At 30.8% G+C, this 19,351-nt stretch overlaps 3 protein-coding genes across 3 annotated transcripts; all 3 read left to right on the forward strand.

The window, feature by feature from the left end:
• The first annotated feature begins 5,275 nt into the window (after positions 1-5,275).
• On the forward strand, positions 5,276-8,076 carry LOC109788066 (KOW domain-containing protein). The gene is made up of 6 exons (XM_020346706.3): positions 5,276-5,421; positions 5,536-5,608; positions 5,699-5,794; positions 5,959-6,062; positions 6,156-6,292; positions 7,677-8,076. Exons 2-6 carry the CDS (start codon positions 5,549-5,551, stop codon positions 7,757-7,759), a joined length of 480 nt encoding a protein of 159 aa, XP_020202295.1. The 5' UTR covers positions 5,276-5,421; positions 5,536-5,548; the 3' UTR covers positions 7,760-8,076.
• Positions 8,077-11,474: 3,398 nt separating this feature from the next.
• On the forward strand, positions 11,475-16,196 carry LOC109787657 (FAD/NAD(P)-binding oxidoreductase family protein). Its single transcript, XM_020346199.3, has 4 exons — positions 11,475-13,232; positions 14,004-14,302; positions 15,009-15,219; positions 15,469-16,196. Exons 1-4 carry the CDS (start codon positions 12,987-12,989, stop codon positions 15,982-15,984), a joined length of 1,272 nt encoding a protein of 423 aa, XP_020201788.1. The 5' UTR covers positions 11,475-12,986; the 3' UTR covers positions 15,985-16,196.
• A 547-nt stretch (positions 16,197-16,743) lies between these two features.
• LOC145952035 (uncharacterized) lies at positions 16,744-19,100 on the forward strand. The gene is made up of 3 exons (XM_083064255.1): positions 16,744-17,243; positions 17,535-18,096; positions 18,933-19,100. The coding sequence occupies exons 1-3, from the start codon at positions 16,744-16,746 to the stop codon at positions 19,098-19,100; spliced, it is 1,230 nt and encodes a 409-aa protein (XP_082920381.1).
• Positions 19,101-19,351: the final 251 nt, after the last annotated feature.

The raw sequence follows: 19,351 nt of genomic DNA on the forward strand, positions 1-19,351 counted from the left end.
AAATTCTGCGTGGAACTTCAAAAAAACATTATGATGGTAACAAAGAACATATCAAGTGTGTTATCTCAATAACGTCAGTGGTAGAAAGAGCAGCTCTTATATTGCCATTTTCTTGCAAAAAGTTAAAACAAAAGATAACATGTGGGAATGGTCTTCTAACTTCTAGTATAAATATAAAATACTTTTTATATCTATAAAATAATTATAGATATAAAATACTAGCATATAGACACTATCTTACAAGCTAGTAAATTCATCTTTTTTATTGTATTCCTTTAGTATAGAGGGAAAAACTGCAATCCTACCCATAATTTCTTCAAAAGTAATTCTGAAACTTCAAAGTAACTACGCACTCTACTAATTTGGGATTTAACTACCCACTATTCAGATCCATAAGGTTTATGCCACAGCCTCAAGCGTGTGCCTGCAGATTAGAAATATGCAGATGTGGTGTTTGTCTCTTTCAGATTTAGATGTGGTGTCTGTCTCTTTCATATTTAGATGATAAATATTTTAAATTTTAATTAGTAACAAATTCATGAAACAAAATGAATAGATGAATACGTAGACATATGATCCAGTAGAAAGATATCACGATTTATTGTAGAAGAAACCTAATTGGCTCAAGTAGATTCCTACAAAGACCACTACAAACACTAAAGAGCCCCAACGAACCCATAAACCAAACGAGAGGCATTGATAATGCAAATTCAATTACCAAAGAACAGAGGCACCAAAACTAGTTTCTGACAATTAACAATATTAACACTGTCAACATTGTAAGAGAGAAATTGTAAATTACCACAATCAACACCAAACAGTAACTATTAAAGAAACACAATTGGACCAGTTAACTTCCCACCAAATAATTATTCGTTGGCAAAAGAATCCGTAAAAAATTTCTGACAGAAATTTCGTTGAAAATTTTTGACGAAAATTTCTGACAAATTTTGATTTGTCGGAAAATCCGTCGGAAAATTTTTTTTTTTTTCCGACGGATCCAAATCTGTCAAAAATTATCCGTCAAAAATTTGTATTTTTCTTGTAGTGTTCAAACATTAGAGTTTAGTACAATAAATCAAAGTTATTTAGTGACTTTTAATTATATTTTAAAGACTTTTTCGATTAAAACCTACAATAATAGATCATTTTAATGGTATACCAATGAAGTATGTAGTTAAGTACTTTGTGCTAGAATTGTCCATTCCTTTTTATTTTACCCAAAACATGAAAAACTGGTGAAAAAAATTGAAAACTTTCATATAATTTTTCATAAAAATGTAACCCATCATCATTTTTACATTACAGGCAATCTACTCTCTATAAGTGGTTTATTTTGCATATTCATAAAAGCTCATCTACACTTGAATGAGATGTCTATTCCTTTTTCTTTAAACTAACTTTAAGTTAATTAAAAACATATTTACCCCCCTATGAGTTAATTTGACCAAAACTTCATTTCTCCTTTGATTGAATAATACAAAATACATTTGGGCTTACATTTTTTGTCTATATTTTTCTATGAAAGTTAAGAAGTTGATTTTATTTTATTTCCAAAAATATGAATGTGTCATTCATTCAAAAGGTTGAAGGTATAGAGGAATAAGTCATTAAGATAGTGGGGTTTGAATCTAAAGTAGTGGCTTATGAGATGTGTTGTGCATAATGGTTAGAGCGTGTTATTAACCATACATCTCACTTGAAAATGAAGTTTGAATCTAAGGTAGCGACTTGGGAGTTTTGTGATGAATACAAAAAAGTGAGGTTTGACACTCATCAAGAATATGGAAATAAAAGTAAAAAAGATGAAATTGTGACTTCAAGAAGATTTTATGCTTCAAAGAAGGAAGTGAAATGTTGATAAACAACACCGCTTGACAAAATAGGCTAGAGTAGTAACTAGAACAAGATGTGAAAAATGAACGGTTATTTTGTTTGATGGAAGTTAGGAATAGAAGGTTATTTGTACCTCAACATAATCATCATCTTTAATCACCACAATAGGATTCATTTGCTTTGCTTTTAATGACACATCTTGATAGAAAGCTTAAAGTTATATTATTGTTATTCCTTAACTACTATAGAAAAGATAAACAATTAAATTGATATTTTTCATTCCTCATCTTAGGCCAAAGGAAATACAAATTTATAATCCAATAATATTAAGGATGACCCTATAAGTTTCATCATTTTATTTTAAGGAATATAAAATAACATTAAAACTAAATACAAATATATCCTAATATTCTAAGACCAACTTATAAAATCTTTCAACCATTTAATTTTATCTCTTTTAGGTCTCCCTAGGTCTATCATATCATTGTTGCAGGGTTGAATAAGAAGCTTGTTCTTGAGGTTTTGGAAACAAATATGTGCCATAATGGTAATTTTGGATGGTTGTAATTTGTTTGTAACAATTGTAGTCTTAATGAATAGTGTGCTTTGGAGGGTGATAAAATAATTAGTGGTAAATTTTGAAAAAAATGTGACAATGCATGGTGTTTGTGTGGTTATATAGTAATGGGTGGGTATTTTGCTTTTGGGGACAAGAAAGTAATTGGGGTTGAAACTTGTAAAGTGGTGGCAAGACATGAGGAAAAAATCTAGGTGTCAAATGAATTTTGTTAGGCATGGTTGGTGGAGATTGTTGATAGTGGGAAGAAGGTGATTCAACGGTTGATGATTTTGTTGAAAAGGAGAGCGGAAGCCAGTTAGAGGATGTGCATCGCAACTTGTATCCTGCCAAACACATTGGATTTCCTTAAGGTGATGGGTGTCTTGTTTGAGCATGGCATTACAGTGGTCTTTGTGAACTTTTTGAGGACCTTCTTGAGGAAATGAATCTCCAAATTCTTTTGAAAGAGATTAAACCCCTTAAGGTAGAATCTCAACCTCACTCTTTGTGACAGTGCAAGCTAGGGTTCCTTTGCACTAAAAAAGGTAAAAAGGTTGTTCTAGATGGAACTCTTTTAATATCATTTTTTGTTGCTAAATAGTTCTCCTTCTTGACAACTTCTTTGAAGGGGACATTATTTTCCACAACCTTCTCTTTCCCTTTTTCACTTTTTAAGTTTTTTTTTCCTTCCTTTTTTTCTTCTTCAACCCTCTTAAGTTGCATTTGTAGTTGATTTTCAAATTATGTTTTTGAAGTTAAAAGGTAGAGTTCTTGTTATTTTGTTAATAAACATTGACCAATCATTAAGATTGTGTGATGGTAATATACTATTCATCATAAAGATTGGGGAGTATGTTTTGGAAGGAAAAATTATATTTGAAAGCAAAATTATTCTAAAGATATTTATTCCTAGATTTTTTATTAACTTTTTTTTTTTGGTAATTAGTATTAGTACGAAGTATCAAATGGGCATTTCCTTCCTAAGATTATCTATTCTATACTTAAGATCAATATTCAAATCCTAAACAACTTAATTAAGAGATATAAGTCACTACTACTTGTATTAATCAATATTGGTTCATTAACTTCTAGTGGAATGTTTCCTTTCAAATTTCAGTGCATATAATTTCTTTTGACTATTTCTTATATTATAACTATCAACAAAAGTCAAGGCAAATTTTTAAAACATGTTGGAGTATTTATGTCATAAGAAGTTTTTTTTTACTTGACCTATATTATTTGTAACTATATCAAAAGTTATATCAAGGAAAGCTCTCAAAATCTTGATTATAAATAATGACGAAGAAGATATTAATATTACCTAAAATGTGGTTTTCAAAGAAGTTTATCACAACATATAAATGCATGTAATTCTATGATTAAAATTCAATGTAGATAGTTGAGATAGTATACATAGTATCGTAAGTTCAAACCTTTTTCCTGTTGTTATAATTCATATGGATAAAAATTCAATAAAATTATAGTTGTTCATTTAGTTTATCAATTTTTATTACAAAACATTTAGTTTATCAATTTTTATTACAAAAAATTTAATTTCAACAATATTAATTATATTTTTTCTTGATCTGATGCTTCAAATGATATAATTTAGGCTAAATTATAATTTTAGTCCTCCAAATTTCAAATATATTTTTTGGTTCCATAAATTTAAAACTTGTAATTTTAGTTTTTAAAATATTAAAAATTATTTTTGTTTCTTAAATTCAAAATTTATCTATTTAGTCCTTATAATTGTAAAAAAAATATTGTATTAGTCACTAATACAATAACTAATAGTAACAAGTTGAAAGGTATTAAAATAGTATCTTTTTATATTTTTGAAACTAAAAGTATAAGTATTAAATTTGAGTGATCAAAATAACACTTTTTGAAATTATAAAAACTAAAAAATTGAGAAATTAAAAATACATTTAAACTTATAATTTATCAATTATATAACCTCAAAATGATATTTTCATTATCACATTTTGAGTAGTAGAAAAAAGAAACATAACACTCACATTACATGTTACAATTTATTAACATATTATAAAAAGAAAAAAAAAGTATTCACATATAATATATGTGAGTGAAGCAATTTTCTATAATCTCATAATAAAATCTTCACTATCACATATTTGGCATAAAGGATAACAATAATTTTAAAACTACAATAAAAACATAATTTTTAATAGGATAATATTATTAAAATTAATCAATAACTGTCTAAAATATCATATATACTAGTTATAACATAATCAATAAAATATATTAAATTCATTATTATATATATTAATTTGTAAGTTTTCTATAATCAACTTTTTTTATATCATAAATTAAGCATAACAATAATTTAAAACTATAAAAAAAATCACCTAACCACATTAAACTAATAAAAATACATTTATTCTTTTATTATATAAAATGTGTTTTAGATCAAATTCCTTAAATATTGCCCGTGTAAACATTATAGTAAATAGTAAAGTAAGAAAACTTTTGGAAGTTGCACACCAAAATTTATTTCCTCCAAATTAAAAAAAGGAAAATACAAAATGTAAATTTAAATGAAAAATACAAAATTATCGTTAGATTAATTTATATTATCAATTTTGTTTTTATTTCACTTCGAGTGGTAAAATATTTTTAATTTATCATGTGTGTTGAGTAGTATTTTTTGGATTATAATTTTTATTATTCTTCGTTTTCGTTTAAGGTTATTTATCTCATCTGACAATTTTACTTTGTTTTTTAATTTCCAACTCAATCAAAACAGAAAAAAAAAATAAAATTATACTTTATTTTATTTTATTTTTCATTTTCTTCTTTTCTACTTTCTATTTCTTTCTTCTTACACCTTACTTTTATTTTTCAATCAAACGAAGAAATGGAAGAGACATATTATAAGAGATAAAAATAAAAAAAGAAAGAAAGAAATATAAGAGACGATGTCGTTTGAGTCGCGGGTTTTAAAGCCTATCAGTGACTCTCGCTTCTAACCCTAGGGCGTTGCTTGCAATTTTCTCTTGGTACTTCTGATCAATTGCTTACTCGTTTCATTTATAGATCTCCGCTGCTATTGATTACTGTGTTTTTGAATTGCTTTGTGTTTGAGTTTTTTGATTGTGGTTTTGTGATTTTAGAGTGAATCGTGAAATGGGTTGGAAAGCTGCTGAGAAACTCATTAGGCACTGGAAAATTCTCAGAGGGGATAATGTAACACAAGCCAAATCTGTTGCTTGTTTTTTCCTATAGTAGTAGTAATAACAATTATAGATTATTCATGAAGCTATGCATTTGTGACAGGTTATGATAATAAGGGGCAAAGATAAGGGTGAGACTGGCACTATTAAGCGTGTCATTCGCTCCCAGAATCGTGTCATTGTTGGTGGTAAAAATCTGGTGTGTGACAATTTGAGCATTCTATTTTTCTGTACCTTTTTCAATTACATTATCAATGTGCATCAGAATCTATATTAATTGTGTGATGGGGATTTGAACGTGTGATTGTGTGAGTTTTTTTGATAGATTTCTTGCTCCAATGCTGTTTGATTTTCTCTTTACAGGTGAAGAAGCATATCAAGCAAGGGCAAGGTCATGAAGGGGGCATCTTTTCAGTTGAAGCCCCCATTCATGCCTCCAATGTGCAGGTTATTGACCCAGTGACAGGGTATGGCCATTTTTTGAGAAAAAATGAACTGGTGATTGCATCTCCTGAGGTTGGTGATGATGTACATCAGTTAACTAACTTTTACTTATGCAGGAAGCCTTGCAAGGTTGGAACTAAATATCTTGAAGATGGTACTAAAGTCAGAGTATCTCGAGGTATAGGAGCATCTGGGTCCATAATCCCTCGACCTGAGATCTTAAAGATAAGAACTACCCCAAGACCTACTGTCCGTAAGTATCTAAAAAGCTTATGCTTTTTTCTTGTCTGAGTTGTTGTTGATAAACATGGCAGAACTGAGAGATAATTGACTGAAAGAAAATTAATTTTAGGTGAGAAACTGAAAGTGAACTTGGATTGAGATGAGAAAGATGTATAAAACAAGCCAATAATGTGGCTTATGTAGAGACTCTAGAGAGAGAGTTACTTATCACTTTGGATTAATTTGAGAGATTATTTCAATAATCAATTGTTATTATTATCAATTATGTGAAACAAGTTTTATTATATTTGGATATGTTAGGTGAAAAATTGTTTTAAGATGCTCTATTTTGTTTGGATTGTCTAAAATAATAATAATAATATGCTTTATATTAAAATTACAAATGTAGGGTATGAAGTTATTTGTAGTAGTTGATTTTTGTATTTTAAATCGAACAATTGTTGGGATAAAATGAGAAAACAGGAGTTAGCTAGAAAATAATTTGTTAACTTTTAATCACAATCTCTAAGATTATAATATGATTTTCACTAAGGTTACCATACAAGAGAGAAAAAGATTATAAACAGTTTTTATATGGAAACAACTATAATCTCTGAAAATAGTCCAATTCAAACACATAGATGAGTCATCAAACTAAGCAAACTATGGTGATGATAGTTAATTTTTCTCATTTAATTCTAATGATGCACCTATACTCTTCTTTGCTACATGTCTGTTAGGTTGTTAGCATACACGATTACCCATAAGCTTGTTATTATACTTTGTCTTGAAGGAGAGCCACCTTGCACTTTAGAGAAATTCTTTAAGCTGATTCCTTTTGTTGAAATCCATAATTATGTTAGCACAAGAGAATAGAAGAAAGCCTTTGGAAAAGGGTGTTGGTGGGGAGTATGTTAATCATTAATGATTTATGATTTATAAAGTGCCTTCCGTTTCCTTAAAAATCTTGCTTACAGGGTGTGTATTATGGTTAGATGATTGTTCCCCACTTCCCCTTCATATTGACTAATTGACCCAAGTAAGATTGACATGCACCTCATGCTGAAAAAACAAATAGAAAACTACATTTATATGGTATAGCAATGTAATTGGGATTGATGGATTTCAGTCTTCTGTAATATTCGAATTTTGAGCCAGAAGCTAGGTTCAAGGTAGTGGTTATGGGCATAAACTCATCCTCTTGGTCAACCTCCATGGCTATATTATTAACCTAATGTTGTTACTTGTTAGAAGCTACTTACTCAAGTTATTGTGAAGGCCTAAAACTTTTGTATGGATATATGGAATTCAGTGGGAAATCTATGCCTTTTCAGTTCTCAATTATTTCAATGATACATTTAAACATTTTTCAGCAACCCAAAATATCTTACCCTGTTGTTATTTATTTTTGGCAGTTGGTCCTAAAGATACTTCAATGGATATTGTGTTAGAGAAGACTTACGATGCTAAAACAGGAAGGGGCATGCCTGAGCTTTAAGGAGTTTAGGTACCTTATTTGAATTAGGTAGTTGCTATCACGATGAACAAGATATGGAATGAGTTGTCACATGTTTTGTTTATTGTGCTTCTGTTGAAATGCTATCAAATTTTCTTGTTTAATGTGATATAGTTGAGTTACCAATAGCTAAAAACAGTTAATAATTTTTTGCCTTTTCCTATTCAATTAATGTATGCTGTTTTTGAAGGATGGTCACTTCACTCCATAGTCGTTAAAGTGAAGGAAAAAAAAAACCTTTGTTATGGTTCTGGTGATTTAATTAATTGGGTTCACCCTTTCATGTTTGATTTGAGCTAGATTTTGCCCCCGAAAAGGCCTTTATTCTCATGTCACATTCTATACGGTGGAACTTGTTCACCCAGTTTTATCAAAACTTACTGTACAATGTCAGGTTGCATGAAAATGGTTAATTTTTTTTAGCTCGATGTCATGAAAAGCCTATGAGGATAGCATACTCAAAAGACTAACTTGTTGGGTAACTTGGTTGATTTGGTTTACTGCACATGGAATTGGTGAGTTCTAGCTGGCTCTGATCAGTCAGAGTGCATGAGTGCACCCCATTTTTGACCTGTTTTAAATACCGTTACTTTTTATGGTGTTATTATATTTATATTTGAGAAAACCCTCCGTCTTCCGAAGTTATGAATGTCACCACATTAGTTCTTAATAAACTTTGGTAACCAAATTAGACCTTCAAAGATTTCAATCATCATATTAGTCCTCCAAAGATATTGTCACTAAAATACTCCTCTTAAAAGATTTAATATGTCACCAAGTTAGTCCTTAGAGATCTAGAATATTGTATTGCCAAATAGGTCCTTATATAGGACTAAAATGGTGGCAAGGAATCTTTAACATTGTGTCAAGATAAAGCATTTGAAGAGAACAATGTAATTTTGAAGGGTATTCTAATTGCTACTCAATAAAATGCTCTGTTTGGGTATTTAGTAGAAGGATTAAAAAATTCTCTAGAATTTGAATCCTTTGTTAAGACCAGGTATTTAAAATTCCATCAGAATAGGTGGGATTTCTTAAATTCCTCATTCTTCATCTTCATCCAATAGAACCCAGCATCTACCCACCAAAACAGCCATGCCTCAACTGAAACCCATCTATTAGCTTAGTTGTGCCTCCATGTGACCTAGAACCAACATCAAAACTATCTTTGGCTGTCTTCCTTGCTGCATTAACCAAGCTCCTGTGAGTCCTGGGTGTCAACGTTATTTCCACCACCATTCTCTGCCAAAACCACAGTCCCATTAGCACCACCAGAACCTTCATGTCTAGCCGGTCCCACCTCCCCCATAGAGTCACTGCCCTCCAAACTAGTGTACTTCCATTTCATTTCACACTTCTCCCGAATAGGCTCACCCCTAGTTCCTTAGCTTTTGTTATATTTGGTTGAACCCAACACCTATGTTCTGAATCCCAATGGAAATGCCTGCAAAGTTTAATAACCCGAACAAATGATTTCACAATTGAACAAGTTTGATTGCTTCAATTGAATTACTTTGCATTTCAAATTTTTTGAATTTTTCACTGTAAGGGTCTAATTTGGTGACCAAAACTTTTGGATGATTAATGTAGTGATGAATGTGACTTAAGTTCTCTATTTATTTTCACCCAAAAGTGTATTCTTTACATTAACATCCTTGGTTTAGAAAAGAAAATTTTATGGGAAGACCACAGAATTGAACTCCCTAAACAAAAGATTTCTGGATGGTTGGTAGTTGAGATTCCAATACTGTATTAGTGAACATTTTGGTTGAGGTTTGCAGTGACTAACAATGAAGATTTTCCTAATCCATCGAAATGCAGGAGGGTTTTTCATTTGCAGGTCGTTTTGGGGGAAAATATGTACTGGTAAGCAAAAGGCAAAATTCAAATTGATTTTGTTTTTTTTTTATTAGGTACATTTTCTTGATGTGGGCCTCCTAATAGAGACAACAGCTAAATACCATTTTTTCTGCATGCCCACAAATCTAAGGTTGTCAAACTCCAGTTTACTTGAACATTGTGGAGCCTTTTTAAACTTAACTCGCAAATATAAATATAATAATTTAACATTTCCAAGTAACACGTACAAATGGGGATGGGGAAAAAAATTGAATTGAACTATTTTAAAAAAATTAAATTAAACTGAACTGTTTGAAAACGAAACTGGATTGAATTATTTGTATGAAAGTGTAAAAATTAAATTTGTTTGATATATCCGTTTTAATGGGTTAGTTCGATAACAACAATCTAGATTTTGAAAAAAGTGATCCAAAAAAATTTGTGCTAATTTTGTCAAATCTATCGGATCAATTGAATTATGTTGATTAATTAATTTTTAGTTTCAAAATTTATCTAGTTTGTTTGACTGGATTATATATATATATATATATATATATATATATATATATTTGTATGAAAAAATAAATAAAATAAAAAATAAAATAAAAGTTTGCAAATGTGTTCCATCTTGAAGGATCAATCAACAAGTCTAAATTATCCATTTTAAAGTATCATTGTAGTTTAGTGTAGTTTGAGTTACAATTTAATTCAAATTTTTATTGAATAGTTTAGTTTAATTTAATGAAACAAAAAATAGTTTAATTTGTCTAAACTAATGTATAGTTTAGTTCAATTCATATGAAATACTTTTAAGTTTATTGTAATTTTTATAAGTCTGGTTGAATTCATTTTGATCATCTTTATGTATAAAATTATTAAAATATAGAAGAGAACAAAGGGTGAAACGAAGCTTTATAACAGACTTCGAAAATAAAATAGTATCACCCAAACGAAATTGATATTTTGACAAGCACAAATTCAGGATGGCATGAGCTTAGAAAAATGAAGCTCACGAAATTCACAAATGAAGAGAGGAGAATGTTATATTTCCATTATTTTTCCAGCATAACTTTCACAGTCACAGACTTGGTCACCACCATTTATGTTTTTGTTTCCGAGACTTATGGCACTTTTAGTTTAAGACTATTTTTTATTCATATAAATTGAATTTGGTATTAGAGGGTTTATAATTTATTTACACTGAACTAGACTGTATTATTACTTTAAGCACAACATGTTTCAGCTTATTTTTTAGTGTGTTTAAAACTTAAACTAGATAAACAAATGATTTACAATTCAAATATTAATTTCACGATTTGAATTTTAATTTAGTACCTTGGTATAAATGCATATTCTTATAGGCTTAAAATGGCAGTCACATTGTGAGATCTAAAACCATGATAATGAAATATGAAGCAAAATATGAATTTATTCCTTAAAATTAAGACTACCAATTAATTTTTTTTCTCTAAAAATATTACATAACGATCATTTATGTTTAATAATTTTATAGTTTTAGATATATTCATAATTTTAGCAACTAATTCAATGTATTATAAATATGTTTTCTTAATTAGTTTAACTTTCAAAATAACATGCAATTTTCATTGATAAACAAAATATTTTGTTAGGTTATATTTCTTAAAAGCTAGTTCATGGAACGTCACTTCTATTTATTTATATTTTTTTAGTCATATTACTGGTTAAGATATTTAACATACATCTCTCAGAACTGAATATCTGAGTGATTTTATAAGATCTCCAAAATTAAAATAATTGAATGACTAAATAATTCATACTTCCATGTGTTTGGGAGTATTCTATAATTTTAATAATATAATTCTATATGCTAAAAAATATTTATTTATTATTTAAATTTTAATTATATAAAAACAAATATTTATCATATAACGCATAAACTAATATACTAATTTATACATGTACATGAGACTAAAATGTTTCTACATCCGTCACTTTGTTTCATTGATATCGTTGTTAAGCTATTTCACCTTGTCCAATTGCAAAGACGATATAAGTTATTCATTTATTGTTTTTTTCCTCTTTAAATGCTAAAACTAGTGACATTTCATAAAGACTTTTTGCAACCAAAAAAAAAAAAAAATACGAAGAAAATAAAGAGACTAGTCTAGAAGTTGATATTACCTTACTCAATCAAAATGGTTCACACGTATTGTTGAGTGAAAAGACAATTTTACTCGACAAATGTATCCACTTGTTGAATAATCTCCTCTAGTAGGCTTTGTTTGTTTGCTTCTTTACAAAACGACAGGGTAAGGAAAATGACTACATACAAGAATCATTTACTTGATGTCCACTTAAAAACATGGTTAATATCCTCAGTATTCTCTGTATATATTAAGTTGAAATGAATCATGTACTTAAAATATTTAATAATAATTAATCACTTAATATACAAAATTACTATTTCCACCATCCCATAACAAATGTGATATTAGAAAAAGTCGTCATAAAATATTATATATATATTTTTTGGCTCTTTTTCATTTATACCCCGACAATATAATGTAGAAAGTGATTGTTATATTACACCATTTTTAATAAAAAAGATTAATCATAATATTACATCCGTAAAATTACTATTTATTAATTTTTCTTATTTGTAAAATATCCTTCAAGACCACGTTTGAAAGATTATACAATCGTTTGATGGTCACATACAAGACGAGGGTTAATGATTGTATTTGCATGGTCCCACTTACAATGAATTCCGTGACTTAAAAGTGAAGAAGGAAATGTTAATTATGCAAAAGAGATAACAATATTATGAGAGGCTAATTTCTGAATTCTGGACAGAGGAACATCTAAAAAAAGAAACTAAAATAATAATATTATGACATTTTATTTATTTTCTACAATTGAGTAAGAGGAAAAAAATAACCCTTTTTTTATTTCTTTTTCGTTTAAATATATTCTAACCTTGGTAAGGACAAAATCATTGTAAAAATATTAGTTTACCAACACATGCGGCAACTGAACTAAAATAAAGGAAAGGGAAGAGTGATGTCTTGAAATTTATGATTTCTTATCAACGAAATTCGCAACCAAGTTTATGCATAGTTGATGTCTTTTTTAGAAGAAAAGTTCGTGAATTAGATGTAGGGAGTTTCTTAGGAATGTAACAGGCCTCAAGACTCAGAGTGGGATATGAACTTGTATCCTATGGTACATGAGTCCTATTCTTATCCAAATTCATTGAGTAAGCTACATCACCTTGTGCTTGTGCATCTGTCTTTTGTATCAGACACAAAAAGTGAAGTTAACAGCTTTCTGTGAGACAGTATAGTAATGTTTGGAATCAACTTTTTTGAGAGAAAGTTCAACAGAAGTTATGGTTGAGGAAGGAAAGCCAAGGGCAGTGATTGTTGGTGGTAGCATAGCAGGAATATCAAGTGCACATGCTCTTACTTTAGCTGGTTGGAATGTCCTTGTGCTTGAGAAAACCAATGCACCTCCTTCAGGAAGTCCAACTGGTGCAGGTCTTGGACTTGACCCTCTATCTCAATCAATCATTCAGTCATGGCTTCCACAGCCACAACTCCTCAACAACATCACTGTACCACTAACTATAGATCAGGTACCACCCTCTTGGATTTTGGTTTCCAATTACCTCTATCTTTACCCTTTCTTCATTTGTGTACCTTATCTTGTTGTCTCTAGTGAGGGTGAATTATCTTTAGTCATGTCTTAACTCAAGTATCATTTTGGAGTCCCAAGAAAGTTGTTTAGTTCTGAATCCCCCTTTTCAAAATGTATTATATAGTGGGTCTCTTTTGAGTAAGCTTTTCTATAAGTACTTTCAAGAGAGAAAAATAGGAAAGAAAAATGAAATGAGCTTTTTCATAAGCTAAAATTAACTTATGTATAACCTAAATCGTAGAAACTCTCTCCTATAAATTTCTCTAAAATCTTAATTTTAACTTATACATAAATTAGTTTTAGCTTATGGAGAAACTTATTTTGATTTCCCTTTCCATTTTTACTTCATGGAAGTGCTTATGGAGAAGACTATTCAAATAGGGTCAGTATCTAGTATCTTCTACAACTCCTTCAGTGTTAAATATTATGTCTGTTTTAGTGGATGCACTGAACTAAATCTTGCAATGAACATATGACATGTAAAAGGGACAGAGCAATAGATTGATCTAAATTAACTTATGCTATGTTTGTAACTGTTCTGTGTTTTCTCTCCATTTGTGTGCTGAATGAGTGGTGGATCATAAATTAACCCTTTAGATCTTTATGTTTAGAACCCCTTGATCAGGTGCAATCTTTCTCAAAATGTAAATAGATAGATAAATAAAAGGAAATAGAAGAATAGCTTATTGAATTGTTGTTTCCTGAATAGAATCAGGCAACTGATAGTGAGGTCAGTAGGACATTGGCAAGAGATGAGAGTTTCAACTTCAGAGCAGCACATTGGGCTGATCTTCATGGTCTTCTTTACAATGCACTGCCATCAAATATAATTTTATGGGGCCACCTTTTTCTCTCTTTCCATGTTCAAGATGAAAAGGGTTTTGTTATAGTAAAGGCTAAAGTACTAGAAACTGGCAAGGTTGTAGAGATAGTAGGGGACTTGCTTGTTGCAGCAGATGGTTGTCTCTCTTCCATCCGCCACAAATATCTCCCTCATTTTAAACTCAGGTTTGTATCTCACAATGGTGCTGACTTTAACTTCCTCTTTTCTTCTGAGAAATGTCAGAAACTCATTCTCAAATACACTCTTTTGAATAAACTATTTCTGATCGGTTGAAATTTATTGAAAGTTACAGAAGGGGTTTAATAAAGCTATCTTATGATTTTACAGTTTTTAATGAATTTTAACCAATAAAAGTGTGTTAAGAGGAGTATATCAGATAGGATATTATTAACTCTTGTCTTTCTTCTATTAGGTGCATGGTTCCTCTTCAAACACAAATTGAATATGCATTTAACTTGAAGCTACTTAGAATAGCTTCTACGTTCTTAATGGATTATAAAAAATAAAATAAAAAAAGAATGAGGAGATGCACGTTTAAAATGTCAATCCAAACAAACTAGAGAAGCAAACCAATGGTCTTAGTTATATTAGTTAATAGAAGTGGTAGTTAGTGATAGATAGTTTTGTCACTAACTACCACATCCATTAACTAATGTAACACTGATCAGTGACTTGCTCCTCCAGTATTGTCTTTTGCATGAAGAAGGAATTAAAAATTGTAAGCATTATTATAGTATATAATCCTTTGATGGTTATCTTTATTGATTTTAATTATTCTTAGTTTTATTTTTGAAAACAATTTTGAGTGTCTTCATTTCAATGAAAGTAGTACATATTACAGGTCCTCTAAGGCTCTAGTGTCATTTGTAGATATTCAGGCTATTGTGCTTGGAGAGGGGTCTTTGATTTTTCAGAATCTGAGACTTCAGAAACCATCAAGGGCATGAGAAAGGCCTACCCTGATTTAGGAAAATGCTTGTACTCCGACTTGGGCTCATGTACACACAATGGTTTCTATGAGCTTCTAAACAAAAAGCTCAATTGGATTTGGTATGTGAATCAACCAGAGCCTGAAGTTAAGGTAACTTTGTTCCTCTCATCATCATATACTTTTATTATGAGATGAATTGATTGATAATTTCCCTCAGCTTCTCCTAAATTTAATTTTTATACCCTTTATCATGATTCATGTCAAAACATATTCTCAACATGGTTTAAGTTAAAGTCACTTGTTAGGAAAATAGGAAAGCTTAGTGTTCATTTTTACCTCAAATCTACACTTTCTCTTCCCTTGTCAAATATATTGATATTTGGGAGCAAAAATTTTCAGGGAACCTCAGTGACCATGAAGGTAAGTAGTGACATCCAAAAGATGCATCAAGAAGCAGAAAAGGTTTGGATTCCTGAGTTGTTTAAGGTCATGAAAGAAACACATGACCCTTTCTTAAATGTCATATATGATAGTGAACCCTTGGAAAAGATATTTTGGGACAATGTGGTATTGGTAGGAGATGCAGCTCACCCTACAACTCCTCACTGCCTTAGAAGCACAAACATGTCAATATTAGATGCAGCAGTCTTAGGCAAATGCCTTGAGAAGTTTGGAGCAGAAAAAGTGAGATCAGCTTTGGAAGAATATCAGTTAATTAGGCTACCAGTAACTTCAAAGCAAGTTCTTCATGCAAGGCGTCTAGGTCGTATAAAACAAGGTTTGGTTGTCCCTGATAGAGAACCTTTTAACCCCAAATCAGCCAAGAAAGAGGACTATGAGGAACTTCTACAAAGGAACACTCCTTTTTTCAATGATGTGCCTTTGCTGCTTTCTTCAATTCTGCCCTCCACATAGTTTGTTGTGTTTTGCAGTATTCCAGGCGGCAAGAAGTCTCACATTGTCTATTTTTGCCTTTGTTTATTCGGTTATATATCAACTTGTGATATAAGTATACAAAGTAACTATTAATGGTTGTGAGGTTCATGCACATTAATGTATATGTAGGACAAGTATGCAAGCAGTACCTCTATTTATCTATTTATTTCCTGGTTTTTAACGATTTCTAATATATATCGTCAAGCAGTTCCACTTTAATGCATCCTAAAGAAATTTTCATTATTAAGAGTATGACTGAAATATGTTCTCTGTGAAAGGAACAACTTATGATTTTGTTTTTTTTTTATATTAGATTTATGAGATTTTCCTTTATTTAAATTTTAAATTTTGAATAAATTTTAGATAAAATATTTGTTATTGTTACAGTTTTATTTATTATATTTTATTTTCAGTTATTCAATATAATCTCATCAAGTAGAGTTGTTAGTAGATGAGATTTGTTAGGAATTTTAAATTGATTGTAAGCCTATACATAGGCATCCTCTTCTATGAATTTTAATGTTAATTTAATGATAGTTTTCCATCTTCAATTTTAATTTTAATTTGTCTGCAAGATTCAATTTTTCTATATTTTTTACAAAATATTTTCAACAAGTGGTATCAGAGCTTGCTTCTTACGGGCTGTGAGGAAAAAGTTTATTGAGTGCTAAACACATTGAGGTTGAGTGCAAACACTAAATTGAGTGATTTATTGTTCAAACAATTTTTGGTGCAAGGATGTCTACTTCCACCAATTCACCAGCAATTCCAATGTTTAATAGTGAAAATTATCATATTTGGGTCATCAAGATGAAATTTGTTTTAAGATCTCAAGGTTTATGGAATGTTGTAATTTCTGAAGCTGATCCACCACCATTGAGAGAAAATCCAACCATTGCACAAATCAAAGCTTATGAGGAGGAGAAGCTGAAGAAAGATAAAGCCATCACTTGCCTACATGCAGGACTTGCAGATCATATTTTTACTAAAATCATGGACTTAGAAACACCTAAACAGGTGTGGGACAAGATTCAAGATGAATTTGAAGGCAGTAGCAGAGTCAAATCTGTTAGGCTTCTCACATTGAAGAGAGAATTTGAATTGATGAAGATGAAGGATAATGAATCTGTTAAAGATTATTCTGGCAGATTAATGGATGTTGTGAACCAAATGCGACTTCTTGGTGAAACATCATTTACAGATCAAAAGGTTTCTGCAATTGAAGAGTCTTGTGATTTGTAAACTCTCACAATTACTGAATTGACCAGTAAGCTTCACGCACAAGAGCAAAGAGTCTCCATTAGAAGTGATGAAGCTGTTGAAGGTGCCTTTCGAGCAAAACACAATGGAAGGAATTTTGGAAAGTCACGAACTTTCAATAAGAATAAAGGAAAAGATGAAGGTTCTTCGAGAAAAGAAATTTTTTTGCCTTGTTCTCATTGCCAAAGAACCAACCATTCTAAAGAAGATTGTTGGTTTAAAGATAAACCACTTTTTCACTGTAATTTTTGCAATAAAAATGGTCACAGTGAAAAGTATTGCAGATTTAAGAAGAATCAACCGGAACAACAACCAGAAAAACAGGCAAATGTGATTGAAGAAAAAAATGATGATGAAGATGAATATTTATTTATGGCATCTCAAGAATTCAATTCACATGAAGTGAATACTTGGCTCATTGACAGTGGTTGCACTAGTCACATGACTAAATATTTATCATTTTTTACCTCCATTGACAAATCAATTAAGCCAAAAGTCAAGATGGGAAATGGTGAAATTGTACAAGCCAATGGTACAATTTCTATTGCAACCAAGAAAGGTATGATAATTGTTAAAGATGTTCTCTACATACCAAAATTGGATCAAAATGTTCTTAGTGTTCCACAAATGCTAAGTAATGGTTATGGAGTCTCTTTTAAAGAGAATTATTATTTTATCATGGATGAACATGGTTTAGAAATTGCAAAAATTGAGATGACCAAAAACAGTTTTTATTTGAAATTTGATTTGGTTGAAGATCATGATTTTATTGCTAAAATTGATGAGAGTAATGTTTGGCATGGAAGATTTGGTCACACTTTTATGCATGATGTATTTGATATGACAAATTCCAACAAATTGATGGAGGAGGCCCATGGGCTAAAGGCCCAATTACTAGGACTATGGCAAGGATGATGCATGAAGAGTGGGCCCAAGCCCAAGGAAAGCCCACCACTTTATTTTGTTGGGCTTTGTCTCAAGCCCATTAGATTAAGGTTAGTATAGGATTGGGCCTTAGTGCCTTGTATTTTCTTTTGGGCCTTGTATTTCCGGCCTTGTAGTTTAGGAATTACATTTAGAGGCCATTGAAATTTAGGGATAATTAATGTTACATGTGAATTATCATTAGCATGTAATTAGCTTGGCATTTGATAAGCATTTACGGCCATGTGCACACATGCACATGGTGTGACCTAAATGCAACTCAAATGAAAAGCTAATCACATGCCAAACGACAATCACATGGGAGGTTCCGGGTTTGGCTCCCAAAATTTGAATTTTGAATTCAAATTTTGGGCGCCTAAGGTTAAGTAACCATACCATGGTTACTTAACCTTAGGCTAACCCATGGAACACTTTAACCTAATTTTTTCCTATATATTCTATATGGCCGAGCCTTGTACTCACTTTGGATGATATTGATGAGTTGTATTCTCTCTAGAATTAAACCCTCCGAAGTCACTTGTCTCCTTTCTCTACCCTCCTTGAGTGCTTCTCCTTGTAGAGTTAGGATCTTATTCTTCTTTGGAGTTAGCTACACGCTAGCTTAGGTCACCTTGAGCCTTGTGGAGTCTCCATTCCTTGAAGCCTTTTCCCAAGGAATTCCGTGAAGGCTTGAAGAGTTCATGTGTTTCCAAGAGGAATCACATCACAAATGGTATTCAAAGACAGGAGGAGGAGTTAGACTGAATGACTATGAAGACAATGAGTTGGGTCAAGAAATTGATGTGCAACAACTTGATGACATGGCATTTCAAAACTCAATTTTTGGAGTTCATGAAACTAAAATTTGTGATGTTCATGGCAAATCTCAAGGAGGAGTGTTAGATTTATGAGATTTTCTTTTATTTAAATTTTAAAATTTGAATAAATTTTAGATAAAATATTTGTTATTGTTACAGTTTTATTTATTATATTTTATTTTCAATTATTCAATATAATCTCATCAAGTAGAGTTGTTAGTAGATGAGATTTGTTAGGAATTTTAAATTGATTGTAAGCCTATACATAGGCATCCTCTTCTATGAATTTTAATGTTAATTTAATGATAGTTTTCCATCTTCAATTTTAATTTTAATTTGTATGT

Source organism: Cajanus cajan, chromosome 9 (genome assembly GCF_000230855.2).
Source record: "Cajanus cajan strain Asha chromosome 9, NIPB_CcT2T_4, whole genome shotgun sequence".
Taxonomy (NCBI): Eukaryota; Viridiplantae; Streptophyta; class Magnoliopsida; order Fabales; family Fabaceae; genus Cajanus; species Cajanus cajan.

Bases quoted from the DNA above. Each gene is read 5' to 3' on its own strand.
- LOC109788066 (XM_020346706.3), top strand. From the start codon at position 5,549: ATGGGTTGGAAAGCTGCTGAGAAACTCATTAGGCACTGGAAAATTCTC. The intron at 5,795-5,958 runs GTGTGTGACAAT...TTCTCTTTACAG, and splicing joins TTGTTGGTGGTAAAAATCTG to GTGAAGAAGCATATCAAGCA. The intron at 6,293-7,676 runs GTAAGTATCTAA...TATTTTTGGCAG, and splicing joins TACCCCAAGACCTACTGTCC to TTGGTCCTAAAGATACTTCA.
- LOC109787657 (XM_020346199.3), top strand. From the start codon at position 12,987: ATGGTTGAGGAAGGAAAGCCAAGGGCAGTGATTGTTGGTGGTAGCATA. The intron at 13,233-14,003 runs GTACCACCCTCT...TTTCCTGAATAG, and splicing joins TACCACTAACTATAGATCAG to AATCAGGCAACTGATAGTGA. The intron at 15,220-15,468 runs GTAACTTTGTTC...AAAAATTTTCAG, and splicing joins AACCAGAGCCTGAAGTTAAG to GGAACCTCAGTGACCATGAA.
- LOC145952035 (XM_083064255.1), top strand. From the start codon at position 16,744: ATGTCTACTTCCACCAATTCACCAGCAATTCCAATGTTTAATAGTGAA. The intron at 17,244-17,534 runs GTAAACTCTCAC...AAATGGTCACAG, and splicing joins ATTGAAGAGTCTTGTGATTT to TGAAAAGTATTGCAGATTTA. The intron at 18,097-18,932 runs GTATTTGATATG...TGGTATTCAAAG, and splicing joins GTCACACTTTTATGCATGAT to ACAGGAGGAGGAGTTAGACT.